Here is a 20,709-nt window from a genome sequence, read left to right as displayed (position 1 = left end):
GATGACATTATCATCATATTCAATTTTACACCAAACATGGTGCAGAGATTCTCTCCCAAACTCGGCCCCAGTACTCATCTCGATTGTTCTGACTGGGTATTGAGGGAAACACTTTTGTTTTGTTAACCCTTTCCAGGCTAGGGACTTTGGACAGTGTGTACAACGCTATGGGGTTTTCTGAGCCAATCGTCACTCAAAGCATGCAGGGGTTTAAACCAAGCAAGATCCTAGCCTTTTGTCAAGGCCCTCTTGCTGTGTGGTGAAGACAGGTAGCCCAGCTGAGTGGGCTTGCGCGAGGGCCTTTTGAGATCTGCTTCGCACCCTTTTGTTAGCCCTTTGAGTTACCGACTTTTGCTCCCCAATTTCGGGAGCAAAAGTCGACCAATCAGCATGTCTGTCTGCCCGAGCCCGATTTGCATACGGCGAATGCATGCCACAGACCTCCATGGGTGGCATGCGAACAGCCCGGACACGCCAAGACAAAGGATGTGGGGAGCGCGCCATTCCATTTGTCGACTGGAACCCGTTAATATGACTACTCATTCGGGTTCATTTGTCATGAATAATAATGTGTGAAGCAGATATCAAAAGGCCCTCGCTCTGTCGCACTTGGCTGCGCTCGCTTCGCTCGCCCATTACAGCGAGAGGGCCTTGACAAAAGGCTAGCAAGATCCCCACCTGCCACACACAGTCCAGGAAGAGGAGAAAGACCGGCCCCGCATACTTGTTCTTGCTCTGGGAGAAGACCGACTTGGCACACCGGCTGAGGAACGGGTGGCCCGCCTGGATCCACTCCCTCTCCACCAGGGCCTCAAACCTGGATGAGGAAGGCAACACAGTGGTCTCTTCTCAAATACAACTTGATAAATGAAGAGCTTTATGGCAAAATGAGCTGAGCACCATTTTTAAACATTTGAAAGTAAGTCCATTATCAGATGGAGCAAAACTGAACCATTCCAGTGATACCTCACTTGTAAAATAACACGGAATATTCTAGAAGATATGATTAAAAATATCCCATATTTTCTTATCATTTCCTTTGTTTTTTAGCAGCTTTTAACCACAAATATCACAACTTCACAAGAATGGAGACAGCTCGTTTTGTGATAAAACTCTTCCAAAACACCCAGAGAAACCCACCCTGGTTGCCATGGCAACACAAGAGGTATCTATTGCAGTCATGATGGCAAAGGCTTCCCAGGCCCCCCCTCCAGATCTCGGCCGTCGACCGCGCGATCGCAACGAAAATTGGCACACACATTGCCTATGATGTAATCTAAAGTACCATGAAGTTAAATTTAAAAAAAAAATTATCATTTATGCTAAATTATGCTAATTTATGCGTGATGATGCACGAAATCAGACAATTTGGTATAAATCACTAAATAAAGCTCAAAATGGGCACATTTTTTGTGTAAATATTCTTTTTAGTGTCCTGAGCAAATATAAGAGAAAAAAATTGTGCCATCAGAAAAAAATTTCTGAAGTATTTTATTGTTTTTTGAATTTCTTATGTATTTCCTAGTTTTTTTGACTTTATGTTTTTCATTGTTTTTTCGATGAAACTTGTCCGCGACATTGTTCCGAACAAGAAAATATATTAATAATTGATTTTAATCAATAAAACCCCCCAATAATCATGCTTTTATAAAATTTGCCTGTAAGCACAGTTTGCATTGAAATTGTACACGAATTCATGTTTTTGAGCAATTTTTGGTCTGACATGCACGTACATATTTATGCGCAACTTCGGAACCGCGCGCCCGGGCATCGCAAATTTGGTGTCAAAAGATGTGGGAGACTCGAAAGAAAAAAGTCATGAAACATCGCGGCGATAGCTTTTTGCGTTAGCGAAACATCGCGCGGAACGTCGAGGGGGGGCCGCGGAGGCCCCCCCCCCCCCCCGGCCTAGTTAAGGTTAAAGGTTATTATTAAGTATCTTGTCATGGGATGTCATGCACACGTCAGCATTCAAAAGATGAAGATAAGGAAGTGAGCTAACATGAATCCTGGTGACAATTAACAAGGTAAACGCCAAGCGATGTCTTGCCTGCACATCGCAATTTGTGAGTTAAGTGTTTTTCAACGTAAGTTCATTAACCTTATCGACCTTCAACCTTGTCAGACTTTACCCATTTTTGCTCTTGATCAGCGTTTTAGGTTATGTAAGTCTACATCTTCCACTACACAGGCAAAAAAACAAAACAAAACCCACCTATAACAAAAACCATCAGTATAACTCTGGTGAACGGACCTTACAGCTCTAATCATCACTGCAACCAACAGATTTATATTGTGAAAAATTTCACATTCGCGCAACAAAAGGAGGCACTTGTCCTGGCAATGGCTAGCAATTATCCTGAGGAATGCCACAACTCACCCTCTCGTTGTCCGACAGTCTGGGTCCAGGATGACCTGGGATAAAGAGGTCACCTGCAAGCTTGCGTCGATGCCCTCCGACCCGTGAACCAGCACGGCCGAATCTACGTACAAAACGTTTGCAGCATGCACATGCAGGTCAAACTTTAAAACCGTGTACATATGAAACTTCGGAAAAAAAAACAACAGAAAAAAACAACAACTAAATTTAATGATTTATTTGAAGTTTCTCACCCTGCTCCACTTTTACCGTATGTCAAAAAAACTTTAAAACCAGGTACACATGAAACCTTGGAAACAAAAAAAAACCTACCTAAATTTACTGATTTATTTGAAGTTTCTCACCCTGCTCCACTTTTACAGTAAGTCAAAAAAAAAGAAGAAATTACAACGGGACCCTCCCCAACAATAACTTTAAGAACAGTGAATCAATCCAATGACAATTTCAGGGTATGAAACTATAACTTACTACCCAAGTCTGACAGAAGATCTGATCCAATTCGCTTCAGTGTTCAAAGAGAAAAGAGTTCTGTCCATTGTGTTCACACATTACTATGCAATTCAAAGAGCATCCAAGTGCTAAAGATAGAAGAAACAGATCCATGACATGCTTCACAACGATCCACATTTCTCTTTGATCACTTAACCAAATAAAATTGAGTTTGTTCTGCATAGTATACGGAAAATATTATATTTTTAGACCCCAAAATAGCAGTCAGACAGTTAAATTATATTGAAGTTATCAATGGGGATATCCGATTGTAATTTTTTGGGGGGAGACATACTGTACATTCTGATGGTACATACATGTAATTAAAGAAGAACAAAGATGAACAAAGTCAGGTGAATTTTTTTACTATTTTCTTGCTTGGTGAGCTCTAAACAAGATGGAAATTTTATTTTGGTAACAAGTGCAATCCCCAAAACAGATAGTATTGAATTCATTCTCTCTGTCCACACAGTGTTAAAACACACACACAAAACACCAGACACACTCTGACCCAAACACTGCGTCCCAAACACTCCTATCACACAGATACAAAGTAGTACTGAACTCAGTTTTTCAGTCCACACAATGTGATCCAAAACACACACAAAAATACACACGGTCTCAAACAATCCCAAGATACATGTACCGATGTCCCAAAAAAAAAATTACAATGGGACCCTCCGCAATGATAACTTTAAAAATAGATAATCAATCAAAATACGATTCCAGGGTATGAATCTATAACTCATTGCGCACATCTTACAGAAAACCCCCATTCGATTTGCTTGAGTGGTGAAAGAGAAATGAGGAATTTTGTAGAGCATGTCAGGAATCTCTTCCCTCCAAGTTCTGTCTAATGCGTTTACACATTGATATGCAGTTCCACAAGCAATCAAGTGAAAAACTTAGAAGAATCAGACTCATGACATGCTTTACAACAATCAACATTTCTCTGTGACCGCTTAACCAAATTGAATGGGGTTTTCTGCACAGTAGAGCTAAGCTGTTATATTTCAAGACCCTGAAGTAGTATTTGGACAATTTAATCACATTAGGTATTATCAATGCGAAAATCTGACTGTAATTTTTTTTTTTTTTTTTTTTTGGGGGGGGGGGGGGGGGGGACATACTGTACAGTATTGAACTCACTCTCTCTGTCTACACACTGGGCCACCAGGCATGCTGTGGTGAGCGTCTCCTTTACATGGTGAAGCCAGCCACAGTTTGTCAGCCGACTGATCCACTTGTCTGAGGAACAACCGGTATCCATACAAGCTGAAGGAGAGAGAAAATTGAATGTTATCAATACTGTAAAACGAAGAATGTTCACGTGCATTCTAATTTTGCGGATTTCGCGAGCGCAAACATTCGCAAAATTAAAATGCATGCGAAATTTCTTGCCTACTCAATATGCATGGGAAGCCAGTGGCAATTTGTGAAAATTTCATGCTGCAAGAAAGGCCGTCGGCTCCAATTCGCGAAATTTTCATGCTGCAAATATACAGTCAACTCCGGATACCTCGAATTTGTCGGGACTGAAGAAAATGGTTCGAGGTACGTGAAATTCGAGGTACGCGAAATTCGAGGTACGCGTACGTACGTCGAATTTTCTTCGACTTATCCGACGTTTATCGATTTTCAACATGGTATCTGTTATAGTGCCTACCGATTGTTTGCATGCTTATCAATTGGAATTGAATCGATATGTTATATGAATGAATTGAATGATAATCGGAATTGAAATCAGAATATCAGAAATTAAGATTTTGGTGGCCCTATCGCGCCACCAAAAAAGTCGGATGTTTGCCTTTACTTTTGAAAATGAATAGCGGTAACAATCGGCTCCGTAAGATACTAAAATAAATGTCGGATGTTTGCTCATACTTTTGGAAATGAAAAACGATAAGACTCAGCACCGTATGGTGCTAAAACTAATGTCAGATATTTGATTTTGCGTTCGGAAATGATTAAGGACAACATTCGGCTCCGGAAGACGCTGAAATAAATGTCAAATATTTGCTTTGACGTTCGGAAATGAAAAACAATATTCAACTCCGTACGATGGTTAGATAAGTGTCGGATGTTTCCTTATACTTTCGAAAGGAAATAGCAATAACATTCGGCTCCGGAAGATGCTGAAATAAATGTCAGATGATCGCTTTTATGTTCGGAAGTTCCAATAACATTCTGCTCCATACGATGCTAAAATAACTGTCTGATGTTTGCTTTTAAATTTCGAAATGAATAACAGTAACATTCAGCTGCGTTCAATGGTAAAATTAATGTTTGATGTTTGCTTTGACGTTCGGAAATGAGTAACAATAACATTCAACTCCTTACGATGATAAAATAAATGCTGGATGTTTGCTTTTACGATCGAAAGTAAATGGCAATAACATTCAGCTCCGGAAGATGCTAAAATACATCTCGAATGATTGCTTTTACGTTAGGCATGTTTGAAAGTGAATAGCAGTAATATTCTGCCCCATATGATGCTAAAAAAAGTATTGGATATTTGCTATTACATTTCGAAATGAATAACAGTAATATTCAGCTACGTTTGATGGTAAAATAAACGTCTGATGTCAGCTTCGACGTTCAAAAATGAAAAACAGTAACATTCGGCTCCGTACGATGATAAAATAATATTCTCAGATGATTCATTTCACTTTCGGAAGTGGACAGCAGTAAATTTCGGCTCCGTACGATGATAAAACAAATGTCGTATGTTTGAAATGAATCACGGTAATATTCTGCTTCGTACGATGCAAAAATAAATGACAGATTGTTGCTTTTACATTTGGAAATGATTAACGGTATTAATCCGCTCAGTTAGATGCTGAAACAAATAGCGGATGTTTGCTTTCACGTTTGGAAATGGATAAGGATAGCATTCAGCTCCGTAAGATGCTAAAATGAATGTCTGTTGTTTGCTTTTACATTAAAAATGATTAACGGTAATATTCGGCTCCGTAAGGTGCTAACAGACTAATAAATGTTGGATGATTGCTTTTACAATAAGAAATGAATAACGGTAACTTTCGGTTCTTTACAATGCTAAAACAAATGTCGGAGCTAACAGATGTCGGCAATAATGCTCCCACTTTTTCATTTCAAACGTAAGTTTTGACTTCCTAAATTTTTAGGCATCAACTTTTATAATAATCTATACGCCTATTTGCTAAATCTTAAAACTCAAAATAAGATGATTGGATTTTCTAATTTTAATTTCGAGTAAATTCGACCACCAAAAAATAAAGATCAGTGATACTGGTGGCCCGATAAAAGTTAGTGTGGAGCCCTGTCTATTCTATTCTTTATCATGCTCGGCCTATACTTCCACATCATGTTCCACAATATTTTCATAATCGCATTGCTGAAAAAAAAATATAAAAAAAATCTGTGCTTGCGTTCTCGGGGAAGAATAAATGAAACATACTTCGTGAAAGGCAAAAAAAAAAAGTTAAAAAATGGCACTACGCAGGAGATTGATGTTTGGACAGTGGACCGTGATTAATGCCAAAAATATAACTGTCAACACCCAACACCTAAGCAGGTGCGCCACGACGGTTTAGAAATCTACGCGCGCGGTATGACTATCATGATCAAGAATTAAAACACAGTGGTTAAAGAAAAGAAGATGATGGGCAGAGCGTAGTGCTATCGTAAGCACTCCATTGGCAAGGGTGCTATGTGCATACCGTGTACGTGTGTAGGTAGGTGTTGGGGATTTTTCTTGTCAGCTGTGTACCGGGTATTTCTTTGGGCGCGCGATTGTGTTGGTCGGGAATATTTACAGTCGAGTGTGAAAAGATTTGTGACATGTCTTCTTCGCTGTTCACGCGCGCTTAATCGGAGATGCTGAGTGATGTTGCAATTCGATTCGAGCTACATGCTGGGAAAAACAATAAGTTAATTAAGATCGGGACAGTAGATTTCACTTCGAGGTAACCGAACTTCGAGTTATTTCTTCGAGCTACGCGAATTTTAATACACGGAAACTCCATAGGAACAATCGGGACTTTCATTTTGCCCCCGAGGTAAGTGATATTCGGCTTATCCGACGTCGAGGTATCCGAAGTTGACTGTATCATGTTTTACACTAGTCATCATTTCAACAGAATACATCCCCCCCCCCCAACAAAATAATGGTGCATACAATAGATATATTACAACTTACAAGTCATGAACACACAACAGCTTCAAGCAATTCATACAAAACAAAGGCTAAATATGCTAAATAAGCACACTGCAACAATTGTTGCCAGTCCATACCTAAAATATATTGTTTCATTCAGAGAAGACTTTCTCATATTCTGATACTATACAATGATGTGCAGAAATACTTCAGAGATTGAAGTTTGCTTGTAGTCAACCTTGTGAAATCTGTCTTTCATGAAAATTGAAAAAATTGAATTTTTTATCACATGCTTAAACCTGTATAGCAATACAAGGCAATATCCAATATTCAGTCTTTCATGAACCAAGATGCATTTCTAAGTAATGTACTTACATCTTGACATTTGAACTACTAATACATATTCTTTGGAAATTAAAATTAAAATTGAATGAATAAATGAATGAATAAAGGAGAGGGTACACTTAAAGAAATTTTTAAGCAGGACTGCACAGTAACATCTTTATTTTCATCATTATTGCAGTATTTTGCTTGAATCAAATAATTGTTGTGATAACAATACTGTAGATTTAAGCAATTAAATCTCATACTCTTAACTTCTATAGTCTACTGCTGTATTTCCGCATTATTATTCCTTGTGAGTGTTTCATAGGGTAGACTACAGATTCATTGGAGTCATTTCAATTTGATTTTCATGTACATGTAGAACTGTTTGTTCCAATTGCAACATTTTCAAATTTTCAAAAGCCTCTGGATTGGTCAATTTATCAAAGATCCTTAAATTGCCAACACATTGTAGTTCCTGGTTTTGCTCTCTCTCAAATTGGCAATTTCATTTTTTTTTTCTTAAAATTCAGATTTTATCTAAATTCATTGTAAAGTTCAATCTATGAGTATTTCTTTTAATAGTACAACAAATGAAGTGAAATTTCAGAGTTGCAAAATGAGGTTGAGATGAAGATTTCTGCATCTAAATTACCCAAGGGCTTGACAGCTTAGATTAATGATGGTGGACATAATGTCAGCTTAACCAGTTGAGGATGGCTTGATTTTGCTACAACATGCATTTCCCACAGACACTTGCCCAAGTATACTCGGGACTCATCCCAAACGGGCTAAATGAAAATGAGTGCATCTGTTGATACTCTCTGCCATAATCACCTCACCTTCTAGCAACTTTGTCAGGGATTCCTGAAGAATGCTTGGTTTATCCAGAGGTTTGTTGACTCGTCTCCACTGTGGGTAGTTTACCTCAGTTTCAAAACCACCTCCTGTCAACACACATTGAAAAAGAATTAAAAAACTAGAAATGTCGCTATGGCGACTGATGCCTCCGCCATAATGTATGATTCTCCCAATAGGCATATAGTACAATGTCTTCACAATGTGTGATCCATGACAGTTTCACATAACTGGCAAAATATTGAAATGACAGGTTTGTCAGAAATGTCTTGAACTGGGTTTGCTATAATTTTCTAAGAGTGCAGGTACACATATTTGGGGAATTTGGGAAAGTTTATGCAATGAGTAATTTCCAAGGTACGAAGAAAGAGTGTGATGACGGTACAAAATATATATTTTTTTGTGTTTTTTTTTTTGGGGGGGGGGCATTGAAACCTGGCCTTTGACCCTTAACCTTTGACCTTCTGGCTGGAAATTTCCCGGAGAATCTCCATTAGGTAATGCATGTATTAAGTTTTGAAACTAATAATGCAAGCATTGCATATACTAGTATATGAGGGAAATAGTACAATTTTGAGGAGTTGACCTTGACCTTTGACCCCTGACTATTGACCCATGACCCCTAAATTCCCTAGATAATCCCTGCCAGACAGTACATGCATATGTACCAAGTTCCACAAAGATACATTGAAGCATTTGAGAGAAAAGTAATATTGCAACATTTTCACCTAACCTTTGACCTTTTGACCTTTGACCTTATGACATGAAACTCTCTCTGGAGAATCTTTACGCAGTAGTACATGTCCACACCAAGTTTCAAGAAAATACCTTCGGGCATTGCATAGATATGGGGGAAATTGCAACATTTGTAGCATTTGACCTTGACCTTTTGACCTTTGACCTCTTGCCAATGTCACTAAAATCTACTCAACTAATTGTCCCATCATACATCATCCTTGGACCAAGTTTGGTGAAAGCTGCTTCATCCAGTTTTGAGTTATCACGTAAACAGATAAATTTTAGGATTTGACCTTGATCTTTGACCTTTGACCTCTGTCCGATTTCACTGAAAAACTAATCAAGTAATTGTCCCATCATACATCATCCTCCAACAAAGTTTGGTGACATTTGCTCCATCCAGTCTTGAGTTATCACGTAAACGGTACAATTTCATGATTTGACCTTGACCTTTGACCTTTGACCTTCAGCCGATTTCACCCAAAATCTAATCAAATAATTGCCCCATCATACTTCATACTTGGACCAAGTTTGGTAAAATTCCAGTAAATATTACTCAAGTTATCGCGTAAACGAAAGCGGACGGACGTACGTACGGACGTACGGACGTACGGACGTACGGACGGACGGACGGACAACCCGAAAACATAATGCCTCCGGCACCACTTCGTGGCGGAGGCATAAAAACATACTTGAAATAGTCTGCATTTTTGTGGAGAAACATTTCTTTTCACATGAGTTTTCCACCAGGCATTTAGAGTTTGGTTCAAATTTTATCTGGCTTCATTTAAAAGTAGACAGCAAAAAGGTATACTGTAAAACGAAGAACAATCGGGTGCATTTTTACCCATTGAGGACGGTTTGATTTTGCTACAACATGCATTCCCCATAGACACCAGCCCGAGTATACTCGGGACTTGTCCTGAACGGGTTAAATTTGTGAATTTTGTGAGAGGCAAGATTCAAGAAATTTGAATGCATGCGAAAGTTCTTGTCTGCACTATATGCATTGAATGCCAGTGGCAATTGGCAAGAATTTCATACCACGAATATATTGTGTTTTACAGTATTTGAACATCTACATTTGATTAGAAATAAAGACCTTAATACTCAGCATACCTTTTTAGGTTGTTGTTTAGAAGTCTCAAGTGATATCAACAGGTGATTAAAACAAGGGAACAGGTTTTGCCAACATAACTATTTCTTACGCAGGGGACCTAATCACCTTAAAAATTTGTATGCCGCGGACTTTAGATATAGAAGGTTTTGTTATGTTATCAGCTTCCAGTTATGCAGTCCCTTGCCAGAGCAGGGCACAAACTTTAGAGCGCGTATGCAAACCTCAAAAATGCCTAGCTTGAACTCTTAAGTTCATTTGCCCTATCTGCGAAAAGGTAAAAAGATCCTTCCAAAATCCATAAAAATGTCTAGATTATTTAATACCAAAATTTGATCATCTGTTTTTTGTGTCATTATCAATTTTTCCTGCAAGTTTAATGCAAATCCGTCAACAAATTATTTTTTTTGTTATTTTGCACACAGACAAACAAACAAACAAACTAACAAACCAATGCCGATGAAAACTTAACCTCCTTTCTTGGCAGAGGTAACTAGAATTCATGCACAGAGAGGACCATCTACAAAAAACAAACAAACAAACAAACCTTTCGTTCTCGCTGCCATGGCTGCGTTGATCGAGCGCGTGTCGATGATGTAGCCCCGTTTGCCAACACTGAGGGCGGCATTTAGGAGTCTCTCGTCATCCTTGCTGCGCTTGGTGTTAGTTCCCGTCATTGGCTGGCCGCTGCGTAGGATAACAGTCTGAAGGTGGAATGGAGGCAAAGAATTCTTGTCACAAGACGAGACACTAACTTTTTTTAATGATGGCCAGTCCTGGCCACTACTCAAAAATCCTTGAATTTGAAATGTTGGTAGCCCAAAAGAGAACTGTAGTGATGCTAAAACTTAAGAAAATGTAGCTATAAAGATTTGTTTTAATCTCAGTTGCTCGATCGGGCCATTAAAAAATGTGCTTTTGAAAGTTTGGAGGCCCAACATCAAATTTTGGCCACTATGCCACTGCTAATGTCAAGACCTGTGTCAGTTTAAAACCTTCCGAGGTTTGGCCAATCAGAAGGAGGAGGATCATCTAGTGTACATGTACATGCCATGGCTAGCAACATAGGTAAGGGGGTGGACTCGGGTTGGTCAATTGACAGAATGGGTGATTATTAAAGCATCTTTAGACTGTGTTGGATATCATTATGCTTCACAAATTGGGTCTCAGAAGAAAAGCTTACACAAGATTGGTTGAACTCCGCAGTCATGAATCACGACAATGAAATAAGAAATGCTCTATACAACTGTATGTAGCATGCATTTAGTGAGTCTAATCTTTTTGCAAATTGGGACTTCCCAACAATCACTGCATTTATGTCAAGAAAAGAGATCACATGTACATGTCAGGGTCAGATCCAGGAATTCTGTAAACGGGAGGCCAACGTGCCTTCCTCCATTTTTTTCTTCTTATTTCTTTTGTCTTAACAAAACAATAATGGGGGGCGCGCACACCCGCTGCACCCTCTCCTGGATCTGCCACTGCATGTATTATTAAATACACAATTGACCCGTTGAGTCCCGAGTGCTGTATGTATACTCAGGCAAGTGTCTATGGGAAATGTGTGTTGTAGCAAAATCAGCCCGTCTCCAACAGGTTCACACTTTATACAGAATTCACAAAACTAAAAACCTTGCAAAATGCATGGCATTGATCCAGTATTATAGTCAACTAGACTGAAGTCAATCGTTACAGGACTGATGAGGAGATTGCACTGGCCTACACGTAGGCAATACTTGACTTCTACGTGCACAGAGGAACACCAGACATAGGGCTATGAATGTGAATAGTTGTGACTTATTTTTGACTCGGCAGATTATTTGAAATAAGCACTGTCACCTTGGATTATAGGCAAAGTTGACTGTGATCACATACATCAGCATGAGTCTGTGTGTTTTCATTCATTCAAACCAAGATGGGACATTGACATGAAGAAAATGATGGATTGTGTGACACTGATAATGTATTCTGAGCTGATGTTCTCTTCATTTCTGAAGAGTTTCATAAATCCCCCATTCACACTACAGTTCCTGCAGTCACTCACCGCATCTACTTTCTATATCGTTGTGGTGTTTTAATTTCTCAACATAAACGCTTCAGATTCTCAAATTACACAATGGAGCTCTTCATGTCTCTATAAAGTTGTTAGGAGCGTAATAATCCCCTGTTTAACTCACTGCTCACCCAGCAGACAGGGTGTGCCATGCATCAACTCTGAAGGGAAATACCAAGTCTGACTGGCAATCGGTTTAAGTTGCAACTGATTGACAAATTGCCCTACATCAACGTAAACAAGCACTGAACCGATCAGTGTTTCAGTAATAGCCATGAAAAAAAAAAATAATGGGCATACAACTTGTACATACTTGAACAGGATTTGAACCTACGGCCTCCTGATCTCCAGACAGGTGCCATCTTCAACACCATCGGGCTTCCGCCTGACAGCAAGTTGTGGCTCTAATCCTTATAGCATGCAGCGGGTACTGCATAATTATTCAGATACATGAAATTCTTCCGTCAAAATGTTTTCTTTGTAACTGATTGACAAATTGTCCTACATCGACGTATTTAAGCACCGAAATATATCAGTTTACGTGTTGAAAAATTTTTTCTATCGCAAGCTGCGACTTGGGACCCACCTTTTGAGATGCATGCATGTAGCTGAGCACGGGAAATCTGCCTCCATGCCGGAACGCCGCCGACTGCACCAGGGTGTCGTCGTCGATGGACTTTGGCACTATCACCGTAGGGGGGTATGATGGGCACACCTGAGTGAGGAAAGGGAGGGGAGGGGGAGAGAGACACGAAAATTCTTCAACGGTTATCGACTGAATATTTTTCAATGGTCAACGACTGAATGGCTATGGACCTCACATCATGTGGGAAGTGAAATGGATGTGTGTTATACCCTGAATAATTTTCTGGTTGATGATTCTAAGCTACAGGTTGAGACATTAACTGATCTGTATGGGATAATGCTTTCATATCATCGTTATGTTTACCAATAGCTGCTGAAAGAAGGGGACTACTGCCTTGAACACTCAGGAAGCAAAAATACATGTATTACATGGATGTGTGATTGGGGAGATCCTAATCCATATTAAGTTGCCTTCAACTGAGACAGAGTACAGTTTGTAGACCTGGCAATTCTGACTACTGTAAAAGTGGATTATTTTTGCATGTCTAATTTTTCGCGCTTGTCCGGGTAAGAAGCGTTTTCGCATGTTTTTAATTCCACGGAATCAAGACGTCACGCACAGGAACATATGGCTAGCAAAAATATTCGCATGCTGTTATTTTAGCGGTGGTTTCTGGTTGCGCGAAATGCACGAAAATTTCAACACCGCAAAAAATATCCACTTTTACAGTATACAATAAAACCAGAAATGTTTGCGTGCATGAAACTTTCGCAAATTTCGTGAAAGTGTTTGTCTTCACGATGCACTGAATGCCAGTGGCTTTTTGAGAAAGTCTCATGCTGCAATATAGGCCATCAGCTCTAATTCACAAAAGTTTCATGTTTCTGGTTTAACAGCACTCAAGACTGGCCAAAACCTTCAAAAAGTCTTAAGAATGTTTCAGTTGGTATCTTGTCACTGATTTTTTTTTTCTACAAGATGATTCAAGAACATCAAAATGTAGATTCTTGAATGTGCAATTAAAAAGATTGCTATCCCGATATGCCTTGGACTTTTCACTGTCTGGTAATTTGTATATGATTGTCTCCTATGGCGACCAGGGATGACATCTCATAGTGCTTTGTATCCGGTGGAAAAGGGGCCCTAAAGCTATCAACTATTATTATTTCATTATCATAGAAATTATAAAAATAAGCTGAAACATTTCGTTTTCTCTTTGCAATCCACACTCATGTCTTATGCAGGGCTCGACACTAACGGTGGCCCAGTGGCCCGGGGCCACCAAAAATGAAAGTCGGGCCACCAATTTTTTTTTAAAAAGCCAAATTTGGTGGCCCACCAAGGGCCACCAAAATTTTTTGAAAAGTAACTTTTTTTGCGCCGGAAATTAGCAGTTAAATTTGTTTAAAGGATGGATAAAAAGGACTGGATGAGTGCCTGAGAGTGAGTGTTGCGAGTTTGTTGAGGTTTCCAATGAGTAGATATATCCAGCTTCCAATTCTTACTATGATAAAACTTAAATATTTGATTTATTAAAAAAAAAAGACTTTTAATTTTTTTTTTTCGGGCCACCAAATTTTTCTCTTGGGCCACCAAAAATTTGAAATTGATGATTTTGGTGGCCCCATCGGGACACCCAAAAAAAAAGGTTAGTGTGGAGCCCTGTCTTATAAGTGAGGATATACATAGTCTTCACTCATCCTTTCCAATGCATGGTACCCACTGAACCCATTCTGCACAGGTTAAAAACAGGTCACGACCATGATTTTGGTTTCGCTGCATCAACGGACAATGTGCAATACCTGCAAGAGGATTTCCACGAGAACCTCAACAAGGTTTTCACAATGAACATACACAGAAACTGAGACTAGTTCCACTCACAGGTTACACAATAGGATACAATCCCAGTTCTCCTCATCAGACAATACAGCTTGTCAGTGGAAAACCAAACCACTCAGAAAACCACTTGAATCACATTTGTAATAGAAAACAACACTCAACCTTTCCATTTATACACGTAAGCTCTTCACTGAACAATCATGTAATATGAATCGAACAGTCCATCATATGCAACAGGTTTAAGAATGTTGAACAGCACAAGGCAAAAGAGAGAATTTGTGTCACATGATGATGCAGCATTGTGGGTGCTGAGAGGGCACGCAATTATTAACGTAAGAGATCTGTCAGTTGGTTGTGCAATTTGATCCTGAAATGATGCAAGACTTGGGGTTCAAGATAAAACTGAATCCACCGAGTACATAATGTAACTGACGTGGGCTGAGTGGCAGTTTGTGAATGATTAAAACTTACAAATCAATTGAAAGCAAAGCAAGTTGACTGCAGTGAGTAGTCAACTGGAATGCCTCCACTCTTTCAAACCATTACTACTAGTATTCTATCATCATCATTGGCCTTCATTTACATTCAGATGGACTGGATTGGCCTTGACCACAGGGTCAAAGGGTCAAGATAAATGTCTCCCCTCCTCTTCCCCCCCCCCCACCCGAATTAAAAGAACAGTTACAAAAATGAAAAGTACAGTGATTAAACTTTTGAACATACCTATCAATATGATACAAAAATAATTAATTAATGATTATACAAAACGGGCAGATATAAAGCAACAGTGAAAGGTGTTGTTAAATGTACACAGCAGAAGCATTGATGAGTGTATTTATTTTTTTTTCTATGCCTGTGGCACTGTGTTCTTTTGAATACAGGATATAATCACACTGCAGCTGTTCAGTGTTGACTGTCCAAGAACTAAAACTACAATGTACACATATTTTTATATATATGTTGTGAGGCAAACCACATACAATCTTAAACACATAATCTTCTAATCAATCAATATCACTCTCATATTCCCCCCCCCCCTTGAAAATAAGATCATACATTGAATAAAAAGATAAATAGAGAAAGAGAGAAAGAGAGTGAGGCTATTACCAAGTCATAAAAACTTTCAGGTATAAAGCATCAAACACGCCACAATTCCATTAGCAATACTGGTAACCACAAAAGTACTTGGATAGTGTAGACCTCCGTCAAGAAGCTAATTTCCACCCATACACACATCCTGCTGAAAATCGTCCTTATTCACATTGACACATGTACAGAATCCTTTCCAGTGCCTCAAAGTTGAGTCTTTGTACCTCATTTTCTTGCTGCACCTAGACCGCGAGCTCAGTGCGCATATGCATGCCTCAAATACGTGCAGCTTGAACTCCTTCGTTTATACAGTGTAGTTTAATACCCTGTTTGCCAGTGCTAAAGGGTTGTTCAAAAGCATCCAAAAAATTCCTGAATCTAGACGACGGTCCAGATCACTACAAAAATGTAAATCATCTGTTTCTTGTGTCACTATCAAATTTTGCTCTAAGTCTCATCCAAATCCATTCACAGCTTTTTGAGCTATTTTGCAAACAGACAGATGGACAGACAGACAGAAAAACCAATGCCGGCACAAACATAAGATGACTTGTATCACTTTTGCATTTGACATCTACGTTTGTTTATGCTGGTTACAGAATCTGGGTTTTAGAATCTTTAGTTATTAGGATAAGGCACAAGCATGTTGTCAAAATTCATAAAAAATCACAAGAGGCGTTTTCACATCAGCCCGATAAAAATCCAAGCTCGAGATATTTTTCGAAATGGCAAATAAGCGCACTATTTCATTTCCTATTCACATCAGCTCAAACATTATCAAATAGCGCGCTATTTCGGAAATTTCCCGAGTTGGACTTGAGAAATTTTCTCGATCAGAGCGATACAATTAGCGCGCTAATTTGTATTCACATTATCAAATAGCAAGCTATTTCGTGATCAGGTTAATTTTCCAAGTCAGAAAATAGCGCGCTATTTCGAAACATCGGGCTGATGTGAAAATGCCTAATCAGTGATGATGATGACATAGCAGGTTAACATACAGTGTCGTGCATGATTGGGTGCTCAGGGAAGCAGAACAAAAGAAGATAATATGCAGAAATATTACACAGGTGAAGTGGTATTGTAATGAAATGACATTACTACATTACTGGACTACGCGAGCCTCCCACGTCATCATCCTTGTTCAGTGTATATTTTGGGTCTTTCAGAGTATTGTTTTATCTGCTTTAAGGACAACAATAAATTCCCACCAGTTTAAACATGGCACAGTCAATTTTTGTACTTCAAAATAAAATTACATAAATTATCTGATATGCCCCTTTGAGAATCTTTGCAGTCATATTCTGCTGGAACATCCACAGCAGCCAAGAAGGATGTGGTCCCTCACCTGAAAATTTTTGTTGACGTAGCTGATGCGCCAATCTTCGTTGGTGAGGCGCGCAAACTCATTTTCGGGAAGGAAGGCGTGCCAACCATCCTCCAGGGTGTCAAAGGTCACGCGATAGAAGAACGGGTAGGTCAGCGTCACGGGTTCTGCAAGGGAAGCAGATGCAATGCTCATACATCATCCAGGCATACTTTGAATGCGTACTCTTTCAGAGGCCATCTAGAAAGGTTACACACGGTCAAAAATTCGTCAGTTGAATGATGATTCCAGTGAAAAATAATTCTAATGATGAATTTTTAGCACGTGTGGAAGCAAATTAGAGTCATGAATGCTATTACTAAATCACAATCACGAATTCAAATTCTAGTCCGGAGGTGAATTCCAGTGAAGTTTCACTCAAATTTTGGTGCGAAATTGGCGTGTGTAATGCTTGACCTCCAAAACATCTTTTGAGGGGCGGAGCTTACGTGACCTTTCAAGCACTTCCGTAGATAATACAGTACGCGCGCCACATGCATGCACTCAATCGTACGTTTTGATTGACAAGTCACCAAGGATTACGTAGCGCCTTAGCTCGAGAATTTGAATTCTAATCACAGTTTTCGTGTGTAAGGTCCGATAATTCTAAAGACGAATTGCAATCATCATTACAATGATGATTCAAGTTAAGAATTTTCTCTCGTGTGTAACCGATCCTAGAAACTTCAGTGGAATGATGCAAGTACAATTCTTTCACGATGCCTAAAAAAAAGGGACTATGCAATGCAAATTTCATGCATGTTGACATCTTGATTCATGATACCCTCAAAATCACTTACGCAAATTTGGCCTAATAAATATCTAGATATATCATGTTTCATATTACATATTTGATAATAATTTTTCTAGTACTTTTTTTCAGATTACTTGGGTACACACTTACACACACACAAAAACAAAACAAAAAACTTCCAAACTAATTAGACTCTGTCAATGACATCATCTGTCAATCATTGCTAAAATAGATATGTGGTTTACAAAAACAAAAGACATTGGAATTCCCCTAACTTGCATGTTTATACACATGTATTACTACAGCTGTAATATAATTAGCAAAAGACAATGCATGGAAATATGCAAGTTATGCTCAGTCTATGGAAAGGTGCATCTCAATGTCTTTTCTTATTCATATTAGAACTTTACCAGTGATTGACAGATGATGTCATGGAGAGAATCTTGGATTGGAAGGGTTTTTTTATGGGCACATTCAAGTAATCTGAAGAAAAATAGTATAAAATGTAACAACATGATATATAATGGCACAATTATCCTTTTAGTCATACAATGTAATTGTGGATTAGGTATGAATCAACGCAAGTCAACATGCATTTGCTTTGCACAGTCCTGTTTAAAGGTCCTCTTTACCTTCGGAGCTGTGATTTAAAAAATGTTCAAGATATCACATTTGATGCATATGTGTAGGTCTGTTGTATCACAAAACATCCTATCATATAAAATGTTTGCAATTTAAAGCCTAGAATATAAAGAGATATTGAATCAGTATTTTTCTCATTTAACCATAACTGTACAGAGTTTAGTCTGGAAACATTTTTATTATTTATAACTATTGTTCACATTTTGTGTATTTAACAATAATAACATCGATTATACGGATTCAAATTTTCACAGTGGTTGTTCCTATCCCTACCTCACAATCTAAAACTATTTTAATGCACTAATGCTGGGTTTTTGTTTCTTCTGCAAATGGTAAACTATGACTTTAAGCGTTGTAGCGACGACTCTGACAAGGGATTACAGAGCTTTTACATAATGAAACACTCATTTGTTTTGTCTCATCACAGGAAGTGATTACAACTCTAGAATGTAGTGTATAGCACATCATATGACACAACATCACATCAAATACGTATTGTAGAAGTACTTTTCTGACTGTACAGCACTGCACATTACATAAGCCACAAGATTTCTGCACTGGCCAATGGGAGAATTTTGGGGCAATGACATCACCATTTTAAATACAGTGTATTTGATTCGTTCACGATGTTTCTAGCCACCAATATCATTGTTCTATAAAGGAAATACAGAGACTCCAACTCTTCCGCTTTCGACGGGAGACCACCCGCCGACAGCCCATTTTTGCAAAATCTCCCGTTCTCCCGCTTGAGATCCAATTTCTCCTGCCCTGCCTCTGTGTCTCCCGCTGGAAATAATCTTTTACTTTAGATATTGTACGTCAAAAAATAAGCCTGAGATAACACGAGAGGGCATCTAGAACCCTAGAGCATCCAGGGCCCTTAAGCGGGCCATGGACCCCAGCCGCAAGGAACTTCGCGCTTCACGCACATCAAAAGTTGGGAGTCTCCCATTTGTTGGGGGTTTCAGATGGGAGAATCTCCAGATCAGAAGGTGCTTGCGGTTGGAGTCCCTGGAAATAGATGTGAAACTTTTTGAAACATGTTTATAGCTCGGACCTGCTCACACCAACCAATGCCAACTACACATCTCCACTCCTCAGGTCAAACTGCACAATGGAGCTCACAAAGACAAAGCCTTCCTCTTGTTTCACGACAGAGTCGATATATGCACCAATTTAACAAGCGCAATCCGAAAGGCAAATTTTGCCATTTACGGAAGTACTCCTTTTCGACTATGTAAAGAAATTAATTGCATGCCAAGTTTGTATCAAGTTGCACTTGATACTGGAATAAGGTGTAATTTATGTCTTTATTACACTAGGAAAGTAAATGCTAGTGGTAACATATTCCCTTTGTGACATATAACTTTCAAGTGTGGACAGGGTAGGGCATAAACCACAAACTACAGATCCATAGATTGTATATCAATTGCTTCCGTTGGGGCAGCCTTGCCATTAGAAAGACAATGTTCTATATTATGTGAATGGGGTCTAGCACAGCTGCTCGTCATACAACAGAAACCTGATGGAAGGGGCTTGATACTTTAATAGCTCTCCAATTTAAAGGACAAGTTCACCTTCATAGACATGTGGGTTGAGTGACTGCAGCAACAATAGTACTCAGAACACATCAGTGAGAGTTTGAGGAAAATCGGACAATCCGTTCAAAAGTTATGAATTTTTGAAGTTTCTGTTCAGTCAGAGCTGGATGAAAAGACTACTTTACCTTGTGATGTCAAGTGCGTACAACAATTTATAAAGGAAGAATAAAGAAAATTCAACATATTTTCACTTTTCTCGCATAACAAAAGAATACTCGACTTCTGTATTTCAGAAGACAGGGGGAATAATATTACCCTTAAAATACGTCAGTAACAAGTCGAAGAAATGTGCACTTCATTCAAAAAGTAAAGTTTTGTGAAATTCTCTTTTTATCTAAACTTTCTTATTGTCGTTGTACGCATGTGACATCATACACTGTAGTAGTCTTCCCATCCAGCAGTGACTGCACAAGATATTTTAAAAATTCATAACTTTTGAATGGATTGTCCCATTTTCCCCAAACTTTCACTGATGTGTCCTACTATCACTCAATCCACATGTATGTGAAGGAGAACTTGTCCTTAAATAAGACTTTCATACTCCACTACCTTCACAGAACAATCAAATGGTTATTGCAACGTACATGGTGTATGTACATTGTAGTATACCTCAGTGAAGGCATTTAGAAGGAAGTACTCACACAAGGTACCTTTGGAACACTTAAAGTCATAATTTACAATTCGCAGATGAAACAAAAACCCAGCATGGACTGTACACTACTGGTTGAGGTGGGG

At 38.9% G+C, this 20,709-nt stretch overlaps 1 protein-coding gene across 1 annotated transcript in view; it reads right to left on the bottom strand.

Annotated features, from left to right (window-relative positions):
- Positions 1–20,709, bottom strand: part of LOC140235696 (myotubularin-related protein 9-like) — a 39,101-nt gene that overhangs the window by 6,902 nt on the left and 11,490 nt on the right. The window contains exons 4-10 of the mRNA XM_072315714.1: positions 16,960–17,105; positions 12,684–12,812; positions 10,592–10,748; positions 8,174–8,278; positions 4,019–4,144; positions 2,381–2,483; positions 679–817 (exon numbers count right to left, since the gene is read on the bottom strand). Coding sequence (XP_072171815.1) covers positions 679–817; positions 2,381–2,483; positions 4,019–4,144; positions 8,174–8,278; positions 10,592–10,748; positions 12,684–12,812; positions 16,960–17,105 — 905 coding nt within the window. The remainder of the gene's footprint in view (positions 1–678; positions 818–2,380; positions 2,484–4,018; positions 4,145–8,173; positions 8,279–10,591; positions 10,749–12,683; positions 12,813–16,959; positions 17,106–20,709) is intronic.

This window comes from Diadema setosum, chromosome 12, assembly GCF_964275005.1.
Source record: "Diadema setosum chromosome 12, eeDiaSeto1, whole genome shotgun sequence".
Taxonomy (NCBI): domain Eukaryota; kingdom Metazoa; phylum Echinodermata; class Echinoidea; order Diadematoida; family Diadematidae; genus Diadema; species Diadema setosum.
Note: the sequence above shows the minus strand (reverse complement) of the source record. Positions and strands in the feature narration are given on the sequence as shown.